Raw genomic sequence first — 22,275 nt, 5'->3', positions numbered from 1 at the left:
CTACGTGAGCTGCTCACATATTCTTTAGCGATCGCATATTATTTAGCGATTACATATTTAGGTAAAGAGTAAGCTGATCAGTTATTATCGGTTAACGATTGTTTTGGAAGTTTTTAACGAATATCGGCTTACCGATTCTCTCGGTGTTTTGGTGATGTTAATAAGCAATCGCATAAATCAAAATGTCTTTCTCTTACTGTATATTAACACTTTTCTTATGTTCATACTTCGAGATAGTTAAGTCTTTCGACATTCTGAAACTCTCCTCATACTTGTTCCGACATCTTTCTTTCTTTTCTTTTTGACCTTGAGATGCGTTTCGTTTGGTAAGTTCTCTTTCCTTGGGATTCTACGTCACCAGTTAATTATACGATCGATCATGTATTCGTAAAAATTTGCTATGGTAAGTGCCCAAATACTTTTGTAAGCCACTATAGTTAATCACATAGGTATTTCACCGTGTCTTTTGATCGACCCATCTTTCTTGCGCATTACGCGTCAATGATTGCCGAAGATAGACAGAGAAGATGGTTCGTGCGCTATGAACGCGTCGTAACGCATGCATGATTCATGATGAACACGAGCTTGTTGAAATTTTGTACCGTTAGGAACGAGTTACAGGTTTCCTCGCGATACTTCACGTTACGATCTTTTAGATTCAATATATTCCTCGATGTTTGTTCACTGTTTGTGTGGGAAACGCTCTGTATAATCGTGTTTCTACTTGAATAAAAGTCAACACTAATTATGTCTAAAACATCTGTTTTTTCACAATCCTAGAAACAACAAATTAACTTGTCGTATGAGGCTGAAAATAATTAAGGAATTGCCGCCGTAAATAATGCACGTGGCGCAACTGAAAATTTTCGGCACAAGAACAATTAATTATTAAAAGTTTATTATGTGTACCATTGCATCCAACATGAAACATACATTGAAATGAAACTTAATATGAAACTTACATTATATTCCAGTAAGAACATAATTTTTTTGCTATTTTTTTTCGATATTTCGATCGTTTTACTAAACTTTTGCCATTATCGATGTATTTCTGTCAAACTTTTATTAAGCCGGCACCGGTAGTTGGAGGAATTTTTTATTTTCAGAACAGACACAGTTCGTTTCAATCTTTGATATTTTTAGTTTGATTTTTGGAATATGTATTTTTGTTGATCTAAAAATAAATGTTTAAGTTTCAACATTTCTGAGTTAATCAAATGTAACAGTGTTTCAAGATATTCTATATTATTGAAAATTGTGTATAATATGTACGTACGTATATGTACATGCATATTACAATATTTATTGCGATCGTACTTACGGTCTAGGCCTAGTACAATCGTTTGCATACGTATTGTGCATAGTGTATATTAGATATTACGTATATGCGTCAAATTTTCATTATTTCTTATTATTATCATATTATCGTATTTAAATAATCGATATTATTCAAAGATATACAAATGAAGAAAATAAAGTTCGAATCTCTTTATTTTACTTTAAGAGTAAATTATCGTATTGTAACATTTACGATAAGAGTAAATTATACATATTCATCTTGCTATTTTACTTTTAGCGTTTAATTGAGCAATAAAAATAAAATTTTTATTTCATTTCGATCAATTACAAATAGAAGAATATATAAAACATAACACACAAAAATAAATAAAACATCAAGTGATTAGTAACTGAATTTAAAATGCATGTTTCGTACTGTAACTATTCACTATATTATAATAATTTGCAATTTAGTTTGATTTTTTATGTCTACTCTGTTTATTTATTCAGGTGTTTCAGAAATACGGATAAACATATTACGCATATACCTAATCAATATTTTTATATGCTTTACCAAAAAATTTCTAACATTAATCTTCAGAGAAATTTATAAAATAAATTATAGAAACATAATTGATTTTAAGGAAAAGAAGAAATAATCAAGCATGAAATAACATCTTTTACAAGAAACGAAAATGAGATTTTCATCGATTTTAAGAGGAAATCGAAATTCAATAGGACACTAGAATCGAATCAAAATCGATTTGTATACCGGAAACGAGTATCAGATGTCTCGGAGAATCCAAAGGAGATGAGACGAAGAACCAATAAAACTGCTGATGAAATCAACACTACTTTCGAATCATAAGGATTCCAATTTTGACATCTCTCAGTGATCGACCTTAGATCGATACTTATGAAAAATGCTTATCAACTTTGCAGAGAAAGCATGATTAAGCAATTTCGTCGCAGATGGAAAAACTCGTGCGAAAAAATGATGTTTTTGTCCGTTGATTTCGCTATTAGTAATACATGATCCATATGAAGCTAAATCATAGCTATGTAAATAACGAATAATTCCGAATACAATTGTAATTATCCGTTTGATCATTACAAAGGACGCTTATTTTAATAATTCATTATTATCTCAAAGGCATTTGTTTTATTAAATAAGAAAGATATTATCTAATAATTATGTTATGTAATAACAAATAAAACAAAAGGGAGGAGATGTAAGTTTATAGATTGATACTATGTATAAGATTATAATGATTGTGTAACTAACTGGTGATCAACTTATGCATCACATTAAATTTCCTATAAAAACCGTATTAAGTTCTTAACAATATTAAAAGATGTCATGTTTATCGTTTGAACTCGACTATTTTCTCTGTTCAAAGTCTAACTGCAGTCGATCTAAAACGTCATAATATATTCGAGCAGAATGGAGGAGAGCAAACTCATTGACGTAGCAGGCAATAATTAGGGCCAGATTTCACTGAACCTTGGGAGCTGGAGCGAATGTGAGGTTAGATCGGACTCGATTTCCAATTTCGCCGACTTATCTACGAATCGACGTGTTTCTATGGTGCGAAACGAATTGTGCACGCGTTCCAGCGTGAAACACGCTGGCTACGGAACCGTTTGATTTCGTTACGATATTCGTCGGAACGAGTGACGAAAGCGCCAATGGATTTCTGCGAATTCCGCGTTCGTCTGTTTCTCACGGTCGGTAAATTATCTTCGTGAGAGACACGGCGGCCGATAAAGACCAAGATTCGTCAAGTTGCACATAATTTTCTAATCCCTAAAAAAATAAAAAAAAAAAAAAATTAAATATCTCGTTTTTTTCTTTTCTTTTTTTTTTTTTTTTTTTTTTGTTACATTTTTTTTCTAAGATCCTAAGTATCACTTTGTGAAGCATGCAAATAATAGCTTCACCAACTTCAAGTATTGAGCGAAGGGCGCGAGTTTTTTATTTCGTCCGGGCCCGCTATTTTTAATCACAGGTTTCTTAACATTTAGCACGGTTACTGAATCATCGAGCAAATATTTCAGTAGCGTATACACACGCGACGCATCGTTCGCGTTCCAGCTCCTAGAACCTTTTTTCCTTCTAGTCGGAGCTAAAATGCCAACGTTTAAGAAAACAAGGCTTGTCGTCTCGTGTCAGGTCTTGCGTCACGCAACCTAACCTAGACACACGTACAAAATTCCTAGGGATGTTTTCAGAGTAGACACTACGGTTAAACTGGAGAATTAAATTTCGCGATTTTTATCGCGTTTACTACGGGTTTTGACACCTTAAATTTGAGTAAATTATGCATGCTTTTAATAATGTAAAGTTTTTTAATATTATCTAGGGATTGAATGACGATGAAAGATGCACAAATTATAAGAGATATTTAACTTCGGCGTTAAGAAGAAACATTTAAAATATTTTTAAATTACTTACTAAGACATATTTAAGCTAATATCTACAATACTCAATCCAATTTTAAAATTCAATCAAAATAGTATAATTTATAGGTCTGATTTTAAAAACCGTAAATATGCTATTTAATTAAAAGTCAGAAACATTAAAAAATTAATGATTTTTTCTTATACGAGCTTCACTAATTGTAAATCATATTAGCAACAATAGACGGTCAATATCATTTCGCAATTCTGACAAATGGTATGCTACGAATCACAAACTATCAAGATTATTGAGTAACAGCTACCTTCAGGGCACCAGTACTGTATTTTGCCCATAGTGTCGCCCCAACCATTCACTGCATTTTGTTGAGCATCACCCTGCGAAATTTCTAAGATTTCTCCCATCGTGCCAATTATTGAAACACTTGTGAAGAAAGTACAAGATATCCTATTCCCGCTACGTCAACAAATTATACTGCAAAACCTTCGTATAATCATCTCTGTAAATTCACCCAAAACTGACGTGACATCCTTTCAAAGGACTTTAATGAAATCACTCGACAAGCACCAAGTTCAATGTACTTTTAAAATCAAGGGCATTGGTGAAGTTGAAACCTCACAAAACTTCCACGTTAATCACTTTTTTACGCAATAGAAACAAAAATACACGATAAACATTCGTCTGAAAGTAGCAGTACGGACCACTTTGAAAAACTGTTACACGTTCACCGAAGTAATAAAACACTCGCGAGGCTTGTTCGAGAAAATCAGTCACAGATTTCACGCGTGTCGCGGCCAACTCGATTGATCGCACGAGTGACTCGTAGTCGGTCGACCGATCGCGAACTCGCGCTATCTTCACGGTACAACGGACTTCAAGCCGGCTTTACCGCTAAAAGATTAAAGCAGGATTTCCAATCGCTGTCGGAGAAGACGGTTTGACGAATGAAACACCGTGTGCATAGTCAGTTCGAAACTTTCACAACCACTCATAGACATCGCGACCAGGAACCAGAGGGACGAGCAAAATAAAGAAAAAGAAGCGTTGCGAAGTGAAATCGCCGAGACAATGTGTCATAATGAGAACGGGGTGAAAAAACTATCAACGTAACAATGCTGTCATCCCGCGATGACGCATCGCGTTTGGCTGACTGATTGTTGTCGTCATCGCGATTCCTCGCACTCAATACCACATAGATCGTTGCACGACCACGCGAAACATGATGTTTAGCAGGGAACTGGACAACAGTGCAGTGATATTCAAGGAACAACGACAACGCGTCGTCGAACACGAAATCGTACACGAATGACGTGCCGGTCATTCATGGAGCCCGCCGTCATGCTGATGGAATGCGCACATCATGATGGTGAAATCGTGGCGACCAATCGGTGTTCACCTCGCACCGGCTTCTGCGTTCGCGAACCACGCGCGCCACGTGACTTCACCGCTCGACCACGTGACAGCGTTGCACCTCCCACCACCAGGCTCAGCTCCACGACATGATCGCGTGACGTCACGACCAGCTGACTGCGCTAGTACGGTTCCCTACTCCTCTTACTCGTCCTGCTGCCTGCTACTGCTGCTACTTCTCTACTCCTTCTCTCTCTCCTCGACTTCCATTTTTCGATGAATCCGTTTCCGAACGGTCCGAAATTGACGCGATGCAACGCGACTCTCGATCGTCCACCGAAAATAGACACGGAAGGCGGTTTCGATGCGATGCCGACGATTTTCGAGGAGTTCGAAAATCATGGAAGCACAGGTGTTAAACGAGAATCGTTCGAAGGAGATTCTAAAAAGAAATCTGCAATTTTGAGTGTAGATAGTGCAGAAAAAGACTAAAAAATGTCTCTGTGATATGTCTCCTAACTTGTCGCAATTATTTTACGATTTTTTGGTATCGGACAAATCGTAAATGTAACGAATATTTGTGGCAAGTCGGAGATATTTGGCAAGACGATATTTCTCAGTCAAGAAATAAAACATGGCCATGTTCCGTCGAGAAGATTAATGTTTATCTTTATGTTTAAATTTACGTTAAGATTTATGACCTTAGTCTTCTGGTATCGCTCGATAAATTCGGGGTCAATATTGTTAACTAAAATATTGGCGAAATTGGTTACATAATTTTTCAAGGATATTGTTCGATTCGTATTAGAATTACATAATCGTAAATATAAATAATAAATGTTAACGAGACTGTGTCGCAGGTAGTAAAAATAACATAAATTATCGCTCAGAAAAAAGTCTCTAACATTCTTTGGTTGTAATAAGAAATATCTTTTCTGTCTTTGTGTATATTTCTAACTTTTATATTTTTGTTTACTCACCAGGATCGAAGTCAGCCCCCCCAGCATCCATGCTACCTGGATTTCCATATCCTAAAAGATAAAAATTGTCATCGTTGATAACAGCCACAAACGAAACTATTACTAGAGTAACATTTGCATAAAATAAATTCAATAAAATATGTTCTGATTATCAACCATAGATACCAAAAATATATGCTTTACAAATTGCAGAACGTACACTAGATAGCGTTTACATCGTAATAACCTATTCGATGCAGCTCGTTCTGTAATTCTAACAGACAATCCGAATTACACGTTGAATGTCTATCTTGAATCGTATGAATGTAGCTCATCGAAACGTAATAACGCATTAGTGCCGGAACGCACCAAAATCACAACAAACTTAATCTAACCAAACTTCAAGCTACATTAATAAAACAAATGGAATATGAAAGCAGGTCAACGCCGTATTAGCGACATTTTGAAATCTTACATCTGGGAGACCAAAATGAAAAACATAACCATGAATCATGTTGATACACTTGATGAAAATCCGGCTTATTCGCAATTTTCTATGTACATCATGAATGATACTATTCAACAATGGAAATAATATTGTTTAGTAATATTACAAATACAAAAAAATAAGATATATATATATATATACATAGGGATTTTACTATTTATTATCACTATTCGTTAAAATCAAGGTTAGAATAACATCATTGTTACGACAGTCAATGTTACCTGGAAGCATTACTGCCGTAACACTATTTAATTATTGACAAACATTCATACCGTCTCACGTGCCGTCCGTGAAAAGCATTATATAATTTTACACGGTATCAACGGCGGTTACATCGATCAAGTTTACTGCCTTTTCGAAACTACGCGTGTATATATGCTCCATTTCAACAAGTATACTTATAAGAGCACCTGTGTCGAGATACATGTCCAAATATTGATTGACGCCCTGTGTCACCTATGGAATATTTGTATTTTGCAATCAGTGTTTGTTCAGACGTGGAATGCAACACGCTTAATTTCGATTCTCATCGGAATATCGAACAACCAAGCGATGATCGAGGTATGCATCGGTCGAGCATTTTTCGATTATAATCGAATTACTCCCATCACTAGTCGAGATAGATACACACCGTGGCCGTTCCGTTTCGAGGCCAAGAGCCAGCTACTTCTGGGGTGGGGATGCGCTTATGGCACGTGTGAAATTTACGCGAATCGTGGCTAGACATGGTTCCTTCGCTTTGCGTGTGCGCGTCTGTCAACGCGCGCGCGCGCACCATGTGCGTGTATATGTGTGTGTGTATGTGTGTGTGCGTGCGTGCGTGCGCGCGCGTGTGATGGTAGCTTTCCTGGTGTAACGCTGCGTGTGTCGAATGCGTGTGTGCCAGATAGAGGGATCAGCGAGTTACATCACGCGTGTTCACCCGGGACTATTCCGGTTGTCTGGCCGAGCGCGGTCAGGGTGCCTGTCACACAGAATTGACACAACAGGGGACGGTTCCTCGTGAGCGCGACTTTCAAACGAAACACCAGGGAGAAACAACTACCGCGATACACGGAAAGCAACACACGAGCCGCTTTGGAGTCACGTTGATCAACTCCATAAATCGAGAACCACAGAAAAGCGATAATATTGCAAACATTATTTTTGAAAATTCATTCAAGCTTTAATATTATTCGTGTTACATTATAAATAAAATAAATTGATGAAAGCAGTTTTTTGAGAAATTGGATACTGGTTCTCATCCAAGTAAGAAAATTATGGAATTTAGAAAAAATGGAGTTGACCATTTTGGCTGTCGAGAGGCTCGCATATCGGAAGTTGCGAATGTTCAACTCGTGAGGGCCGCGGACGTGGAAGAAAAAGAGGAAGGGAGGAAAGAAACAGAAAAGGAGAAAAAAGAGGAGAGAAAAAATTAAAAGCACGGAGCAGAGAGAGAGAGAGAGAGAGAGAGAGAAGAGGGAATATGTGTATGCATATGTGTACACGCATAAACGTATACGCATACGTGTGTTCATATGATGGAAAGAGAGAAACATAGCGAAAAGGAGAGAGAGAAACAGCGAGGGTACGGGGCGCGAGGTAAAGAGGGAGCCAGAGGGAAAGAGAGAGTAAGCCGAAGGAGGAAAGAGGACAGGGTTTGTCTCTCGGCCGATACGCGACCGGCCATCTTGAATCCTGGGTATCGTTGAAAAATAGCAATTCTTTTCGGCGGTTGACAGAACGCCACGAGGGCTGAAAGGAACGATCGGACGTAAACGAGTCCGCGATGCTCGGAGACCGTGCGCGAAGTAACGGATCAGGTCAACCGCGACCCGGAGGTCGTTGCGTTTGCTCATGGAAAAGAGACGGTCCTGGTAACCGGAGGCGCAGCACACGGTGCTACAGGCACGGAAAGATGTCGACGGTCGCGCACATTTGCAACACGTTATTAGAAAATCGTGACCGATACGAAACATGTTAAACACTCGTGCACTCAGGATCGTACGATCCTTCTTCACCCTTACTTTGCGGTTGATCGTCCAGACTTTCCCGGTCAGACATTGCTCTTTAACGCGGTCTCTCTCTCTTCGGTTCCACGCGTCGTCCCTCGACGTCTCGGCAACAGGCCCCAAGACGACCAAAAATCCCCGACACTGTCCGTGGCGCGACCCCGATATATCACCACTAACCAGCCAGCTCACCAACCCAGCACACCACTTACGAATTTTTCACTTCTTCACACACCACGGTCCGACCGCCGACCGACCGTCCGTCCACGGCACCAGTCGTCACCACCACCACCACACGCTCGCTCGCTCGCTCTACACCGTTCCACGCTCGCTGGCCCGACTCGCGCTCGCCCTCGCTCGCTCGCTTCTTCGTCTTTCACTCTCGCTCCACCTCCGAACCCCGTCGCGGTGCGAGAGAGTGAGATACCGCTACACTTACTCTATGCGAACGCACACACTCCTGACATTTCGTCGTGTAACCTGCGCGTGTCCATCTATATAAGACTGTTTCATAGCCACGGCACAATCCGTTATATCTCTCTCTCTTTGAACAACGACAACTTTACTCTGTCTCGCTCTTTCCCTCCTTCGCTCTTTTTAGCGGTTCCTATCGCGTTATCTTTGTTTAACCAACTGCGCGACCTACTCGTGCGAGCGAATGGTGGCAGCACTCGCTCGTATCTCGCTTCACGTCGTATCGTATCGCGTTTATGTCCATCTTGCGTTCGAGCTATCGAACCAACTTGGTGGCGCTACTGTCAATTGACTCTTAGTTGATTGGTTTGTTACGCGCATGCGGAATTGGATATTATTTTTTGAAATTAAATATTGCGTTTGCGTGAAGTAAAAGTCATTTTTATACATATTTATATAACTGTTATATATATATATATATAAAATATAGTACACTTGGAGTTTATATAAATCTCGTTTTTTAATATATTTTAACGTACTGTTATAAGCTGCCTTCGTTGAAATAAGCCGTGTATAATATAGTAGCCGTGTATATATGTATACCATGAAATTCTGTCTCATCCTTTAAGAATACATTGTACTTAAATTACAGTAATCGTCTTACAAAAATATATTTCTTCTTACATTAAACATACGATCACGTGTGGTGAATCAAAAATGCCGGAAGTTAATTGAAACATTTTATTCATTATTTTTTAAGCGAAAACAAACAGCAAAATTCAAGTACATTTGTTCCTTACACGTTTGCTTTAATTCGCCTAAAATGTAAGTATGCGATAACATGTCTCGTGTAAGATGCAATGTTAATGCTTTCATGCTTATGAATGTATGCACATCAGTTGTAAATACTCGATGAACACGTTAGTTGATGTATGAAAAAATCAATATATCCGTTCTGTATGCATGCCTAGATAAAACGATCATCATCATCATCATCAGCATCATCATCATAATTGTTATGGAACTTAACAACAGCTCCGCATCGTCATTTTACGATTTCACAAAATTTTATCCGTTACATAAATCACTCGATACAGCCCTTATTCTCCCATCGAAGAGAATACTGTGAAATGCTTACAAAAATGATAGCCGCGGAATAAGGCACACAATTGATGCAACGCGTATTTAATATAGCGATATATCTATCTTTAAGTGCCACTGGATGTCGATGAATTTCTATCAGTGTATGGATCGTCCTGGATATTGTGTTTACGTATATAATGCCTATGGAATCTAAAGCTTCGCAGGAACTATTGTGCCTATGTTGCTGTTGTGATAATAGTTTTATTATTATTATTATCAGTATTATCAATAATTAATATTATTATTATCGTACTTGGTGTTACTAATAATGACTGGATGATGAGTAGTTTTGTATATACAGGTATCTTATGATATGGGGTGCGTGCGTGCGTGTGTGTGTGTATCTGTGTGTATATATATATATATATGTATATATATATGTATGATTTTTTTTCACGAACCACGTCTATCGAACAACTTACATAATATGCAAACTGAGGTATTCGATCTACTTGACACAACTCAACTAAAGCATGAACTATGTCGTAACAAGTGCAATTTCTGTATTGTGTACATTTATGTGTATGAGTAAAATCTGTTCTATTTCAAATTCAAAATATCTATTACGAAACGATGCTCCACCTTATATTTCTTTTACCCGTTCAATGAAAACCAATAGAGTTTAATAATTCTTCTCGTTAAGTTCATCTATATACATCTTAAGTTACCTCGTAACAGCTACGGTACAGTTAAATAGTTTCCTTCTTTTACCAATTCATTTCCACTTGAACAACTATATCCTTTGCCTAGCTCGTTATTACTGTATTCTGTATGACTGTCGTAATATTTACGTAAAGCGTAGCTCGATTATTGAATCGTCCTAGAATTTCCCAAAGGGTAGTACGGTACGACTTTTGCTTACTTAGGAATCTTTTGAAATGATCGGTGCACATCATGGTTTTAGAAGCAGCTGTAACTGTCTTATGCAAAAGGCTATTTAAGGCTACGTGGTGCGTGGAACGATATACTAGTGTGCTTCTTTTTCTTTTTTTTAAGTTTTCGTCCTTTAAAACTTACGTTTTAAACTTTACGGAATTAGTTTTGTAAAAAATATGCCTTAGTCATTTTGATGTAATATACTTGGTGTGTGTGTGTGTGTGTACATGTGTGTACGTGTGTGTGCGCAGGTGTGTAGTATCTATAAAGTATTAGACCGAGAACAGAAACAACAATGTAACGTAGTATGTTTTGATCATATTTCCGTTGTTGCCGTATGTTTGTTCTCTCTGTTTCGTAGAGTTCAGACTTGACGATTCATTGCATTTATACAGTCCAAAGCAGCGATCATATTCTTCGAATGTTGATAAGCTCGATTTCTTTTAAACGATATATCATATTGTCTAACGAACCTCTTCATTTGGTAAAATTTAAAGAACGGAAGAAAAGAAGATGAGAAACGAAGAAGAGAATGAACATGAGAAAGAAAGGAAAAAAGAATATGTGCACCGATTAACGTATTGACGATAACGTCAATAATATCATATGTATAAGTAATATACGCTCTCTCATGCATATAACACCTCAACGAAAATCATCCATGAAACACGATTCGCGAGAGCGACCTCTTAAAAGCTATTTACAAAAATGAACAGCGATACGTAGGCTTTTCGTTATATTATTATCCGCTGCCTTTGAGCATGCCTCTAACTTTCAACAAACTTGCGCACTCGATGTCGATCCACAGGGTTAATTTCCTTTCCTATCTCTTATCTTTCGATAGTTCCCTCGACGCGACTACCGAACGCATATTAATAATAATAATATTAATAATAATAATAATAATATTAATGAAAAATATAACGACAGTACGATGGATACACACGTTCTCTTTGAAAACGTGTACGCGATACATGTATATAAATCAGCGAAAAGTACAATGTCAGAGGCTTACGATACTTAGAAGAGGACGGCCTTGACATCGGTACTTTAAAAATGTCCCTGTGGAGGTTTATTTTTGTAAACGAGGCTGTCGATAAAAATTATTGAATCTGGCAACAAACCGTCTTGCATGGTATCGGAGTCTCGCCTTCTTGACCGTACAACGTTCTTAATTTAAAAACTTTCGAATCCATTGCTAGAAACGGTGAGTTGCCGGTGTAACAGCTTTCATATACTTCAAAAGCTTCGTCGATAGGCATATCGTCTTTGTCTTTGACGGGCTCTTTCTTCGCTGGAATCTCTTCCTTCCGCTCAGACATATTTGGCACTGATTTCGACGAAGTTGGCGGATCCGCTTTCAAACTGATCTCCTCTATGCTGGTAGCGCTCTCGCGTGCCAATCGATAGTATTTCTGCACGTAGTCCACGTTAACCTGTTCGACCTCGATGGTATCGTCCTCCGCAGCTTCTCCTTCGCATACTATTCCCTCGCTTTGCAACATTCTCTTGGGAGTTACCACAGGCTCGATGATCTCAGTTTCCCAGCATTCTAACACGTCGGGCTCTTCTATGCTGTCCAAGGAATCTATTCCGCTACCACTCTTTTCATCCTCGACGCTACTGCTCCTCTTTCGCTCTTCCTCTAACTTCCTCTCCGTCGTTTCTTTACCCGTTTTGCTCTTGCTAGGGGCTTTGATCGTCGTGGCAGCATCGTGACATTTTCGTAGGTCCGGTTCGTACGTGGAAGACGTTAACAACTTCCCATCTTCCGAGACTATGATCTCTCCTTTTTCGAATGTCCTCACGTTCATCGTGTCCTCGACGATCCCATCGTCGTCCTCGCCATCCACATCCCCTGTACGTCGAATGTTCGTATCGATATTATTGGAGGGATTCCGCGCGTGCGATTTCCCCTGTCTTTTCGTTCGCCTTGCATTGACTCTCTTCGAGTCTATCCGAGAACTTGAAGCAACCCTCACACCCGCAACGCTATCCTTCTCAGTAAATTCGCAAATATCATCAACAACATCCTGTTGCTGTTGTTTAGCCAGATTCTTCCTCCTCGTGATGTTCGTCAAGTCGTTCTTCTGGTCGCAAGAATCCGACGAGGACACCACCTCGTGGTCCACTTTGCCATTCACCACGTGCCTTGCCACTCGTCTCCGTTCCTCCGACCTTCTCTTCGCGTCCTTCTTCCTTCTCGAAGCACCGCTGTTGCTGCTACCATCCGGCTGCTGTTGCTCTTGTCCACTCTTGATGTTACCGAGCCCTGCGAATTCCCCGCAGATAGCTGCGCGCGACAATGCCGTATTGTCCGCACCGCTACTAGCAGATAGTGCAAGTATGGGGTTGCTTTGCAAGTTTTTTGACGGCTCTTGATCCATATCGTCCTCGTCCTCCTCGCAGTCCATCGAAATGGCCGATGCGATGAACAAATCTGGCGACTTCTCTCTACGTAGCCACTCCGTCACCGCCTGCGTGATCGGATAATCGGATAGTTGAGTCTGGCTCTCGAAACCGGAGTCTTCGTTCGTCGCCTCGATAGCCTGCTTATTCAACAGATCGCATACCGTTGTCTTTGTTCCAAGCTTAATCTGTACCTGATCCACTTTCGTCGTTTTGTTATCATGAGATTCGAACTTGGAGTCTTCGAACGATAGCTTCGTATCGTTCGACAGATCGATCTTTTGCAGATTCTGAGTCAGATCGTGTATCTTCGTCTCGTTCTCCGGCTCCGTGGCGCTGTTTAGGTCCGGACCAGGTGTCGCTTCCCTCACGAACTTGCTACCCTTCGCGTTGTACTTCCTCTTGGACAGACTAGTGGACGACGACGATTTGCTGCTCGATAAAGATTCCTGATTCTGATCCTCGCGAATCGCCGAATTCTCCACGCTCTTCGGCGTGATCGATCCGGATTTTGCGTTTTCGTCGTTAAATACAGGAGGAGACGATGGCCTCGACGTGGTCATCGATGCGTTCTTGCTGCTCGAGTCGGAGTCCAGGTTTCCGTTCGTTAAGATCTCTCCGTTCATTTCGTTGCTCGGTCGTTCGCACAGCTCGTTGGCACTCGGACAATCGTTATTCGCTGCTTCGGTAATGCCTGGCAGTTTGTCGACGTCAGTCGCTTCGCTCACGACCTCGTCCGTCGAAGGAGCTGCCTCCTCGTCCCCGGGGAGGCAGTTGGTCAGTCTATTCGATTCGTTATCCGAACTGGTGAACGTATCTAGCGACTTCGATCGACCGTTTTCTAACGAAGTCGATGTCGGTTCTAGCTGCTGGTCAGACTTGCCGTTATCAGACAATTCGTCGTTTTGGTTCTTCGAGTCGTCCGATATGACACCGTTGCATACCGCGTTCGACTCGTTGTCTATCAAGTTAGCATCCGACGATAACGTACTCGGTTGATTTATCGTCGAGCCGGTCTCGAACGTAGGTGTGTTGTTAGCGGATGTCGAAACATCGGGTAGCGGGGTACGAGGTTCAAAGGACGATCGTAGCTGAAACTCCTCGCAGTCGGGGTTCAGCGTCCAAGTGCTGGCCGTGATCGTGGTCGTGGTCGTGGTCGCGGTCGTGGTCGCGGTCGTGGTCGTGGTCGTGACCGTGGTTGAACACGTTGCTGTCCAGGACGGTTCGGAAGACGGTAGGCCGGTATCACACTCGGAACTGTACTCTCCTTCCTCCTCGTCTTCCGTGTTACCCTATATTTTCGCAATAATTTTTCCATTAGTACTTAATAAACAAAAGTTAATTACGAATTTAAAGACCTACTACTTTATTACAATTTTTTATCAAGCCTACGTTTCCAACGAACGGTCGTCGTGTCTCATTGCGGTGAAAAACGAACTTTCGTATAACGCAAAATGATCTTCTCCCTATATCTATAGTTAACTCGAACAGCGCACATCTTTCCGCTAATTATAAATCGCGGACCACGTTCTGCTCTTTATTTCACAAGCGACGTAACTCGACCACCGAGTTTTTCCACTCTTAGCCCTTGAAACCTTCTTTCGATAGCTTTCACGTTTCTCCCGATACAGGACTAAATTATTTTTAGTTGCGACGGCTTTCAAGTGGAAACGCACACTTAGTCGTCGCTGTCCTAGCACCTGTTATACAATCGATATCGATTTCTGAAGACGGATCTCGCGTATACATATACCGACACGATTTTAGACTTTATCGTTTTTCGGTTAACCAGCGAAACCCCGTCAGCCTGTATATATTCGTAACAATTTTCTATAAAACTTTGTACAATGTAAAAAATCTGTCCGACCGTGTCATCCACTCACCGTAACAAATCTTCGCTGCCTCTTTTTCTTTTTTTTCTTCTTTCGCTTGGCGTAGGCCGCTGACATGGCCGCTGACATGGTCGAGAAGTCCGTAGTTCTGATCATTACCCCGCTCTGTATCGTTACACCTTGGACAGCAGAAATATCGCCAATTAAAACTCTTTCATACACCATCGAGCATCGTTCGTCGGTTAAAAGTTGAACGAAACGCGTGTCTCTCTAAGACCTTTGCTCCTAAGAACTCCAGCTGAAAATCAACAGGTGGAGAACTCGAGGAGGAAGTGGTTGTTAACGCGTGTCGAAGGGCGCGAGTATCGAACTTGGCTTCTCCATCGCTTCCACGTCCTTTCGTTTTCCGCGTGGACAAGCCACACGGCGGCATCGAGCAGCAGTTATTTTAAACCGCGTCTATTCGAGACGCAGCGATGGTCAGATCCCTTTGCCAAAGCCGAGAGAGATCTCGCGATGCTTCCGTAGCTCCGGCCGACGATGCTGTAGAAAAGTGAGAAACAAACGAAAATTCACGTTATCGTCTTTTATTCTATCAGATAAACTGCGCGTTCTTCTGCAACTATGAGAGATTGAAATATACAAAAATGACACGAACGGCTTACTCGGTACACAAATTGGTTAACTCCGCGAAACAAAAAGTCGGAGAAAATTCCTGAAATTATACGAAACGGAGCTTTGTAGCCAAAAAATGTCTAAATGGATCTCTATCGGATTTCATTGTTTCAAGACTAAATATTCCAATTATTTCGATCGATATCGTTTGAAAACAAACTTCCTCGTTATTAGCAATGTTAGCATTAGTAACGAAAGATGATATTCACGTAGATACAAGGACATAACAAGGATAATATAAATTTTCACATTTTTCTACCGCATCGTCTCACTCTGCACCCCTCGCGCAGTCCGATTACGGACAAACATCGGTGGCTCGTGTACACGGCTGTGCCATCCCTTTCGTGACGATTAGACGATTTTCTTACGAGTCAATTACGATATACGTGTAACGTCGGTTTGTCACGTGCAACGTGCGAGGCAGCGTGTCGATGCAGGCGATGATTTAACGAGATAACGATGACGAAAGCGAGATATATTACGGTGAGAGAAGACGCGGATAACGAGAATCGTGACGATTAGGAAAACGTAACGTATGCAAGAGAACACACACATACGAGCGTGTTAGAGAGTCTTGGGCTTTAGCTACGATCGCCGGATCATCGACGCGGACATCGTCGCCGGGGTCTATCGTGACTATTTTCGTGGATCACGGCACGCACACGCGGTGGATCGCACGACGCGACTGGCTTATGCGAACGCTGTCCAAGCCTCTTAAGCAGCTTTCTCTATTTTCGTGGCAGCGAGAACTCGGCACATGCACACAATGTTGTATCGTTGACTCGGTTGAAACGTACACTGGCTACAAAAAGTATCGCTACGGTATTCTTTTTATTATAACGTTTGATCAGACTAATAAATCGGTCTAATTAATCGAGTACAGATATATCATTTAAATCTCGTATCATCCGCAAACGCAACTTTCGTGCCGCTACAAAAATGCCATACTTTAGAAATGAAACATAGAACCTGGTTAAAAAGTGCTTGATCGTGAAATAGGGACACGTGCCGATACTTTTTGTAGTCGTAGTGGAAGGTAAATCAGTAAGCCGATACGATCGCATACGGTCTTTGCTCAATTTACTCGTATCGACGTAAACCTAGATAAAGGAATTGAACCCAAAAGGAAATTTGCTTCGTCCCTTAAATATTATAACAAGTATTTTACTTGGAATATTTTATGTTTTTGCGTAGTATGTGTTTTCTCTTAGTTTCCGTACTTCTATATTACCTACAAATACACAAACGTGCGTACTTTAACTTTCCTATCGTTCTTCGATTTAATATGGAAATTTGAAAGTTAGTAGTAAGAAACGGATAGAAGGTGCTTTATCCGTAATTGTAAAAGTAAATATGCTTGTAGCTCTTCGTTGAATTGCAAATTTAGTTATTAGTCATTATCGTGGTTTGAATTCGAAGGAATATGTAAATGTTTCAAATTGCTAATTGAACCGACTATTTAATAAATACGTGGGTATTTGTTATATTGGTCGATAGAATATAATGTAAATATATCGATTTAATCGAATTGATAATTTCTTAACCGAGTAATGCTATAATATGTGTATATAACTCGATAATTGGTATTTATCGCACCAATTGATAAGCTGGTTCTCAACTATCACACATACGTAAACTACGAATTGTATAGATTTTGAAATATTTCGTAGATGAAAAACGTGGCATGCGCAAATGTACGTGTATATAACGCGTATATAGGAGAAAGCAGCTATTCTAGAGAAGAATAATTAATCGGAACGATGATTTCTTTTCGTGTTTTCTACACAGTTTCGATAGCGGTATAATCGCTATCGTAATAAAGCACAGCTTTCGTTCGGATTCATCGATGACCACCGTGTGCACTTTGACGCATCGCTTTGAATCAATTCGTAGTTGTTTGAAAATATTTTTACAAGTCGTACAGGGTACCCTGTAAGAAGCGTATAAGAAGAATCTATGCGATTCCATCATCGTTTTAATAGCGTTGCTCGATGATTTCTACAAACTCTGCTCCGCTGGATTACTACCGGGAGGGTATAAAAAGCTCGATTCTTGGACAGCGATGTTATCAACGAGGCAACAAAGTAGCGATTATCGCCGTATCTCCGCGATCGTATCTAAAGAGTAGCGGCTCTCTTTGCGAATTATTACCTTTTACCTTGAATGTGGTAGAGGCACGGCGGTAATAAAACAGCAATGATGCCGATGGACGGGACAGCAGTCATGAATCTGGCTATATCCCTTTCTCCTGGCCGCGCATCCAACCGACACTGTTCTCGTTTAACATTAGAAACAGGTACAATCAAACGTACTAACGCCTAAGCCGAGGCATCGCGGGGAAGGAGCAACCGGGTACGAAACAGCGGCTTATCGTTCGATAATCCTGATCTTTCTTTTCTCTCCTGTTACACGTTGCTTATTTATATATGCTTTTTGCTTTTTGCTTTTTGATCCGACCTCTCTCTCTCTTGTGCCAGTGACAACTAAGTCGCGTAATGCACTTGCGACGTTCGAACGTTCGTAGAGTTTGACGATTAAACGCGTTAGACGGTAGATTTCTTGTCCAAAATTGAGTTAAAAAGGTGGCGGAGTATGAATATTTTTGTTTGAGAGAATCGATTAACGCGTTAAACGTTAAATCTCGATGATGGAATAAAAATACTATATACTACTAATAAATAGTACTATAAAGTAAATAAATTAAAAATTAATACGACGTGTATGTTTTTGCTGCAAGAAATTGAGATTGAAATTTCTGTTATCGAAATGGGATTTCTGTCATCCGGAGAAGACCGAGACTGGAATTTTCGAATCTTGCGAAATTCTTCGAAATTGGAATCGTTTCTTGCAAGAACAAAAATTTGTACGATCGTAAGAGCGGAGACGGTCAGAACGAAACGTCGACCGCAAAACGATTTGCGCAACGTAGCGCTGCTCCCTCCCCGAAATGCGTAGATTTTCTCTTGGTCGCAAGAAAGACAATCTTCGTATGTTCGTCCGTTCGCATGTTGTTCCGTCCATCCGTCCATGAACAGAACCAAAGCTACAAGAGAGAGACAGAGAGCGAGAGAAAAAGATCCGCGTCTAGAGTCATGCGATAGCAAGGGAGAAAAAATAAGTAACTCTCTTTTGAGAATCTACTGCCAATGACAGATAAGGAGAAGGAGAAGAAGAAGAAGAAGAAGAAGAAGAAGAAGAAGAAGAAGAAAAGAGTAGAGGAGAGCCGAGAAAGACCGATATTCTCTCTACGGCCTCCGATTCTGATACGTCGCTATCAACTAACCATTTACGTTGATCAAAGGAGGACCAAACATGTAGTGGCCAGGATACATGTAAGGCTGAGGAACCGCTGGTATCACGTGCGAAACGTGTACCGGATCCTGCATCATTATCGGATTAAAGTAGGCACCACCGTTCATCCCGTTCTCCAAAGGCTGTTCTCCTGCCTCATGTTCATTCGCGTATTGTTCCTCCAGTTTTTCCTCCTCTTGTTCGTCGATCTGCCGTTCTTCCTCCTTCGCGTTGATAAAATGTATAGATTGCTCGTCGTCCATTTCCTCACCTACGCTACCTAAATTGAAACATCTCGTCCCATTCTCGTTCCACATCCTGCTGGTACTCTCCATTGGTAGAACCGTATCCTCTTGCTCTTCCACTACCACCGTATTCTCTACCATGCATTGATTACTCTGAAAGAGAAATTTCGACGGATTAGATATTTGGTGATTATTTTTGTTTGTGAACGGGGGTAGGCGGGGGACTGAAGAAAAGTTCCGAAGGGAACGCGAAGCGATCGTCGAGTAGTTTTTGTTAGACGAATGGGTGTAATCCGACAGTGGTAGTGGATGAGTAAAACTGTCGTAACGAACATTTGCGAGCGATCTATGAGCTGAAACGTACAACGCAGAACTGGAAAGATGATCGGCGGAACGATACAGGAGCAACGAAACCACGTGTATACTGTGTCGTTTGTACGTGTAACACTTTCACAAGATACCCGCGATTATCTTTACGATCGCGTTGAATCTATGAAAAAATAACCAATCGTCCAATCGTCTAATCGTCTTTTCAGCTCTCCATTATACGTCATCTATTTTCTCTGTACCTCGTAATTCATCATACAGTAGGGTTCACCAGGCAGTTTGGGTACGATCGTCGAATTGACCCACTCGATCGGCCTAAGAGGCACCGGTGCACAAGGCATGGCCGCCAGGACGCTGGGCGCTGCCTGCGCTGACATCGGCGCAGGACCAACCAGCATCACAGGATACTCGTAATAGTAACCACCCGCGTGGTCGTAAAACGGTCCATATCCTAACTGCGTGTTCGAGTCTATCATTGGCGCGTACTCACCGGTACCATAGTCCCTGTCTAATAGCTGTTGATCCTCTGTCGTTTCACTGCCATCTGTAATCAACGTAAGAGGATAAAACGAGAGTACAGACTGCGAACTCGCAAGAACTAACATTTATGTTACGTGAAAACACCGAGAGAACAGGTTCGTGCATGCAGTTTCAGTGATTTACGTTTTTAACCGTGGAACGTAACTCGTTAACCGGGGACGACGGGTCAACTCGGACTCTCGATTTCCGCAACGTGTCTTCTTACTTACGATTTCGTCTTTGCTAAAAAATTCTGTTAAACGTACAGGTAAAATAATTTCTTTATTTTCGAATTCCAAGTATCTTTCGTCCACGCTGTCAAAAATTGTTCGTTCTTCGCTACCGGAAACAAAGAATAGAGCGATAACTAAATTTCAGCCCTCGAGATATTCTTTGAACCGAAGAAAATCACAGGTTCGAGATTAGAAAGTTGGAAAAGTTAATAAGCTCAAGGCGAAACAAACGCTTCGACGTTTGAAAAGCAAACAGCCACGAACTTTATAATTTATCTTTCTGCCGATTGTACAGAAAAATTCAACTACGAGACAACTTTTTACCAAATATCGTCTAGAAAATCTTTCGAGTGGACGGTGAGTTGGAAGAAGGGGGTGGAACGATACTGTACTTGTCCGTCGGCAACGTTCTCCAACGAGATACGATATAGAGTAACGCGGAAAGTCGTACAAACTTGGAGAGAATGGTAGGGGTAACTCCAAGCAGCTTGCCGGATACCACGCGGCGATCGGAAAGGCGGACGAGACAAGCCAGAAACTCGATGAAATACGTCACGTTTCTATCTATACCTCTACCTGCGGTGGAATGCGACGCCGATTGGCTCTCGGTGGTCGAGGATGTCGCGCTGGTGTTTGCGTTCCCAGCCCATGGCTTCTTCTTCGACAGATAACCCTTTTTAAACAGCATATCCTGCCTCGGTGTCGTGATCCTCGTATACTCATCCTCGTTGAAGATAATCTTAGGTTGCGACGTTGAGCCGGACGAATAGTCCCTGTGCCGAGTCGTGGCACCAGCGTAGGCTCCACCGTTGCTACTTCCGGCTCTAAGCGCATTGTACCCGCTCTGTCCAAATTTACCGCTGAAACCGTGCGTGTCATTTTCCTGTCTCTTCGTGTAACCGTTTCGCAATCCTTCTTCTTCGTCCTCTTCGCCGGGTGGAGCTGAAAATTAAAGCAGAAAGTATGGTTGATCGGGTCCAAGTAATTTCCTTTTCTTTTCTCTTTTCTCTCGTTTCCCTTTCCTTTTCCCCGTTAAACGGATGCCCTTCTTCGCACATTGTCAATTCGTACGTTAAATTTCGCATCGATGCAGCAACAAATAATCTATCTTGCTTCGATCGATCGTTTTACCTATTTGCAACGCGTCTGATAGAACGAGAAGTGTCCGTCGAAGGAAGTTTATCGTTTTCGGCGCTTTGACATAACGTAAGAGTCGTAAGAACGGTAACGATTTCACGAGTAGAAAGAACACCGATTCGAGTACCATCCACACGATTCGAATTACAGAGGAATTTGTCACCCGAGTGCAACGGTGTTTGCTAGCCACAAACAGATCCGTTTCTTCGATACGTACAACGACGAGTCTCACGCGGCAGCAAAGTCTCGAAGAAATCCCATTCGGTGTTCCTCGATCAGCTAAATACCCCACTGTTCGAAAGTTTGCGTCCACGAAATGAAACGTATTCTACCGGTAGAATATTTACCGGTAGAAAAAAAGGATCGATCGATCTCTGTATCCTCTGTAAAAGGGTATTAAGAATCAAGCATTTGGATTTGCCAATCGATTGGTTTAAAAGATGCTTTAATTTTAATCTCGTCGAAGTTATCGTACGCTCAATTTCAAGTAAAATTGAAACATCCCTTGAAGCATATGCATTGTCGGATACGAGTATCCCGATACTTTTCTACGAAGAATTAAAAGGACTCGTCGATCGACGCATACAAGAGTTTCTGTAAATCTATTTAAAAAGAACGGAGACGACCTTTAAACGTTAAAATGCCATTACTCGCAGGATCGATATACGT

General features: G+C 41.1%; 2 protein-coding genes across 7 annotated transcripts in view; both read right to left on the bottom strand.

Moving 5' to 3' along the window:
* Nucleotides 1-8,977, bottom strand: part of LOC132914319 (transcriptional activator protein Pur-beta) — a 28,669-nt gene extending 19,692 nt beyond the window's left edge. For 2 of the 4 annotated variants that reach the window (XM_060973343.1, XM_060973344.1), the window contains exons 1-3: nt 7,146-7,256; nt 6,925-6,970; nt 6,028-6,078 (exon numbers count right to left, since the gene is read on the bottom strand). In XM_060973343.1, coding sequence (XP_060829326.1) covers nt 6,028-6,078; nt 6,925-6,970; nt 7,146-7,241 — 193 coding nt within the window. In that variant the 5' untranslated portion in view covers nt 7,242-7,256. Of the gene's footprint in view, nt 1-4,001; nt 5,010-6,027; nt 6,079-6,924; nt 6,971-7,145; nt 7,257-8,520 lie in introns of those variants that run through there. The other 2 variants (XM_060973346.1, XM_060973345.1) reach the window with 2 other exon arrangements.
* A 669-nt stretch (nt 8,978-9,646) lies between these two features.
* LOC132914296 (serine-rich adhesin for platelets-like) overlaps nt 9,647-22,275 on the bottom strand; it is a 53,266-nt gene continuing 40,637 nt past the window's right edge. For 2 of the 3 annotated variants that reach the window (XM_060973286.1, XM_060973284.1), the window contains 5 exons: nt 21,040-21,411; nt 19,960-20,261; nt 19,138-19,543; nt 15,231-15,358; nt 9,647-14,639 (listed from right to left, as the gene is read on the bottom strand). In XM_060973286.1, the coding sequence (XP_060829269.1) occupies nt 12,042-14,639; nt 15,231-15,358; nt 19,138-19,543; nt 19,960-20,261; nt 21,040-21,411 (3,806 nt within the window). In that variant the 3' untranslated portion in view covers nt 9,647-12,041. The remainder of the gene's footprint in view (nt 14,640-15,230; nt 15,359-19,137; nt 19,544-19,959; nt 20,262-21,039; nt 21,412-22,275) is intronic. The other variant, XM_060973285.1, reaches the window with a different exon arrangement.

The sequence above is a fragment of the Bombus pascuorum genome, chromosome 14, assembly GCF_905332965.1.
Source record: "Bombus pascuorum chromosome 14, iyBomPasc1.1, whole genome shotgun sequence".
Classification (NCBI taxonomy): domain Eukaryota; kingdom Metazoa; phylum Arthropoda; class Insecta; order Hymenoptera; family Apidae; genus Bombus; species Bombus pascuorum.
This window is presented reverse-complemented; position numbering and strand designations above follow the sequence as displayed.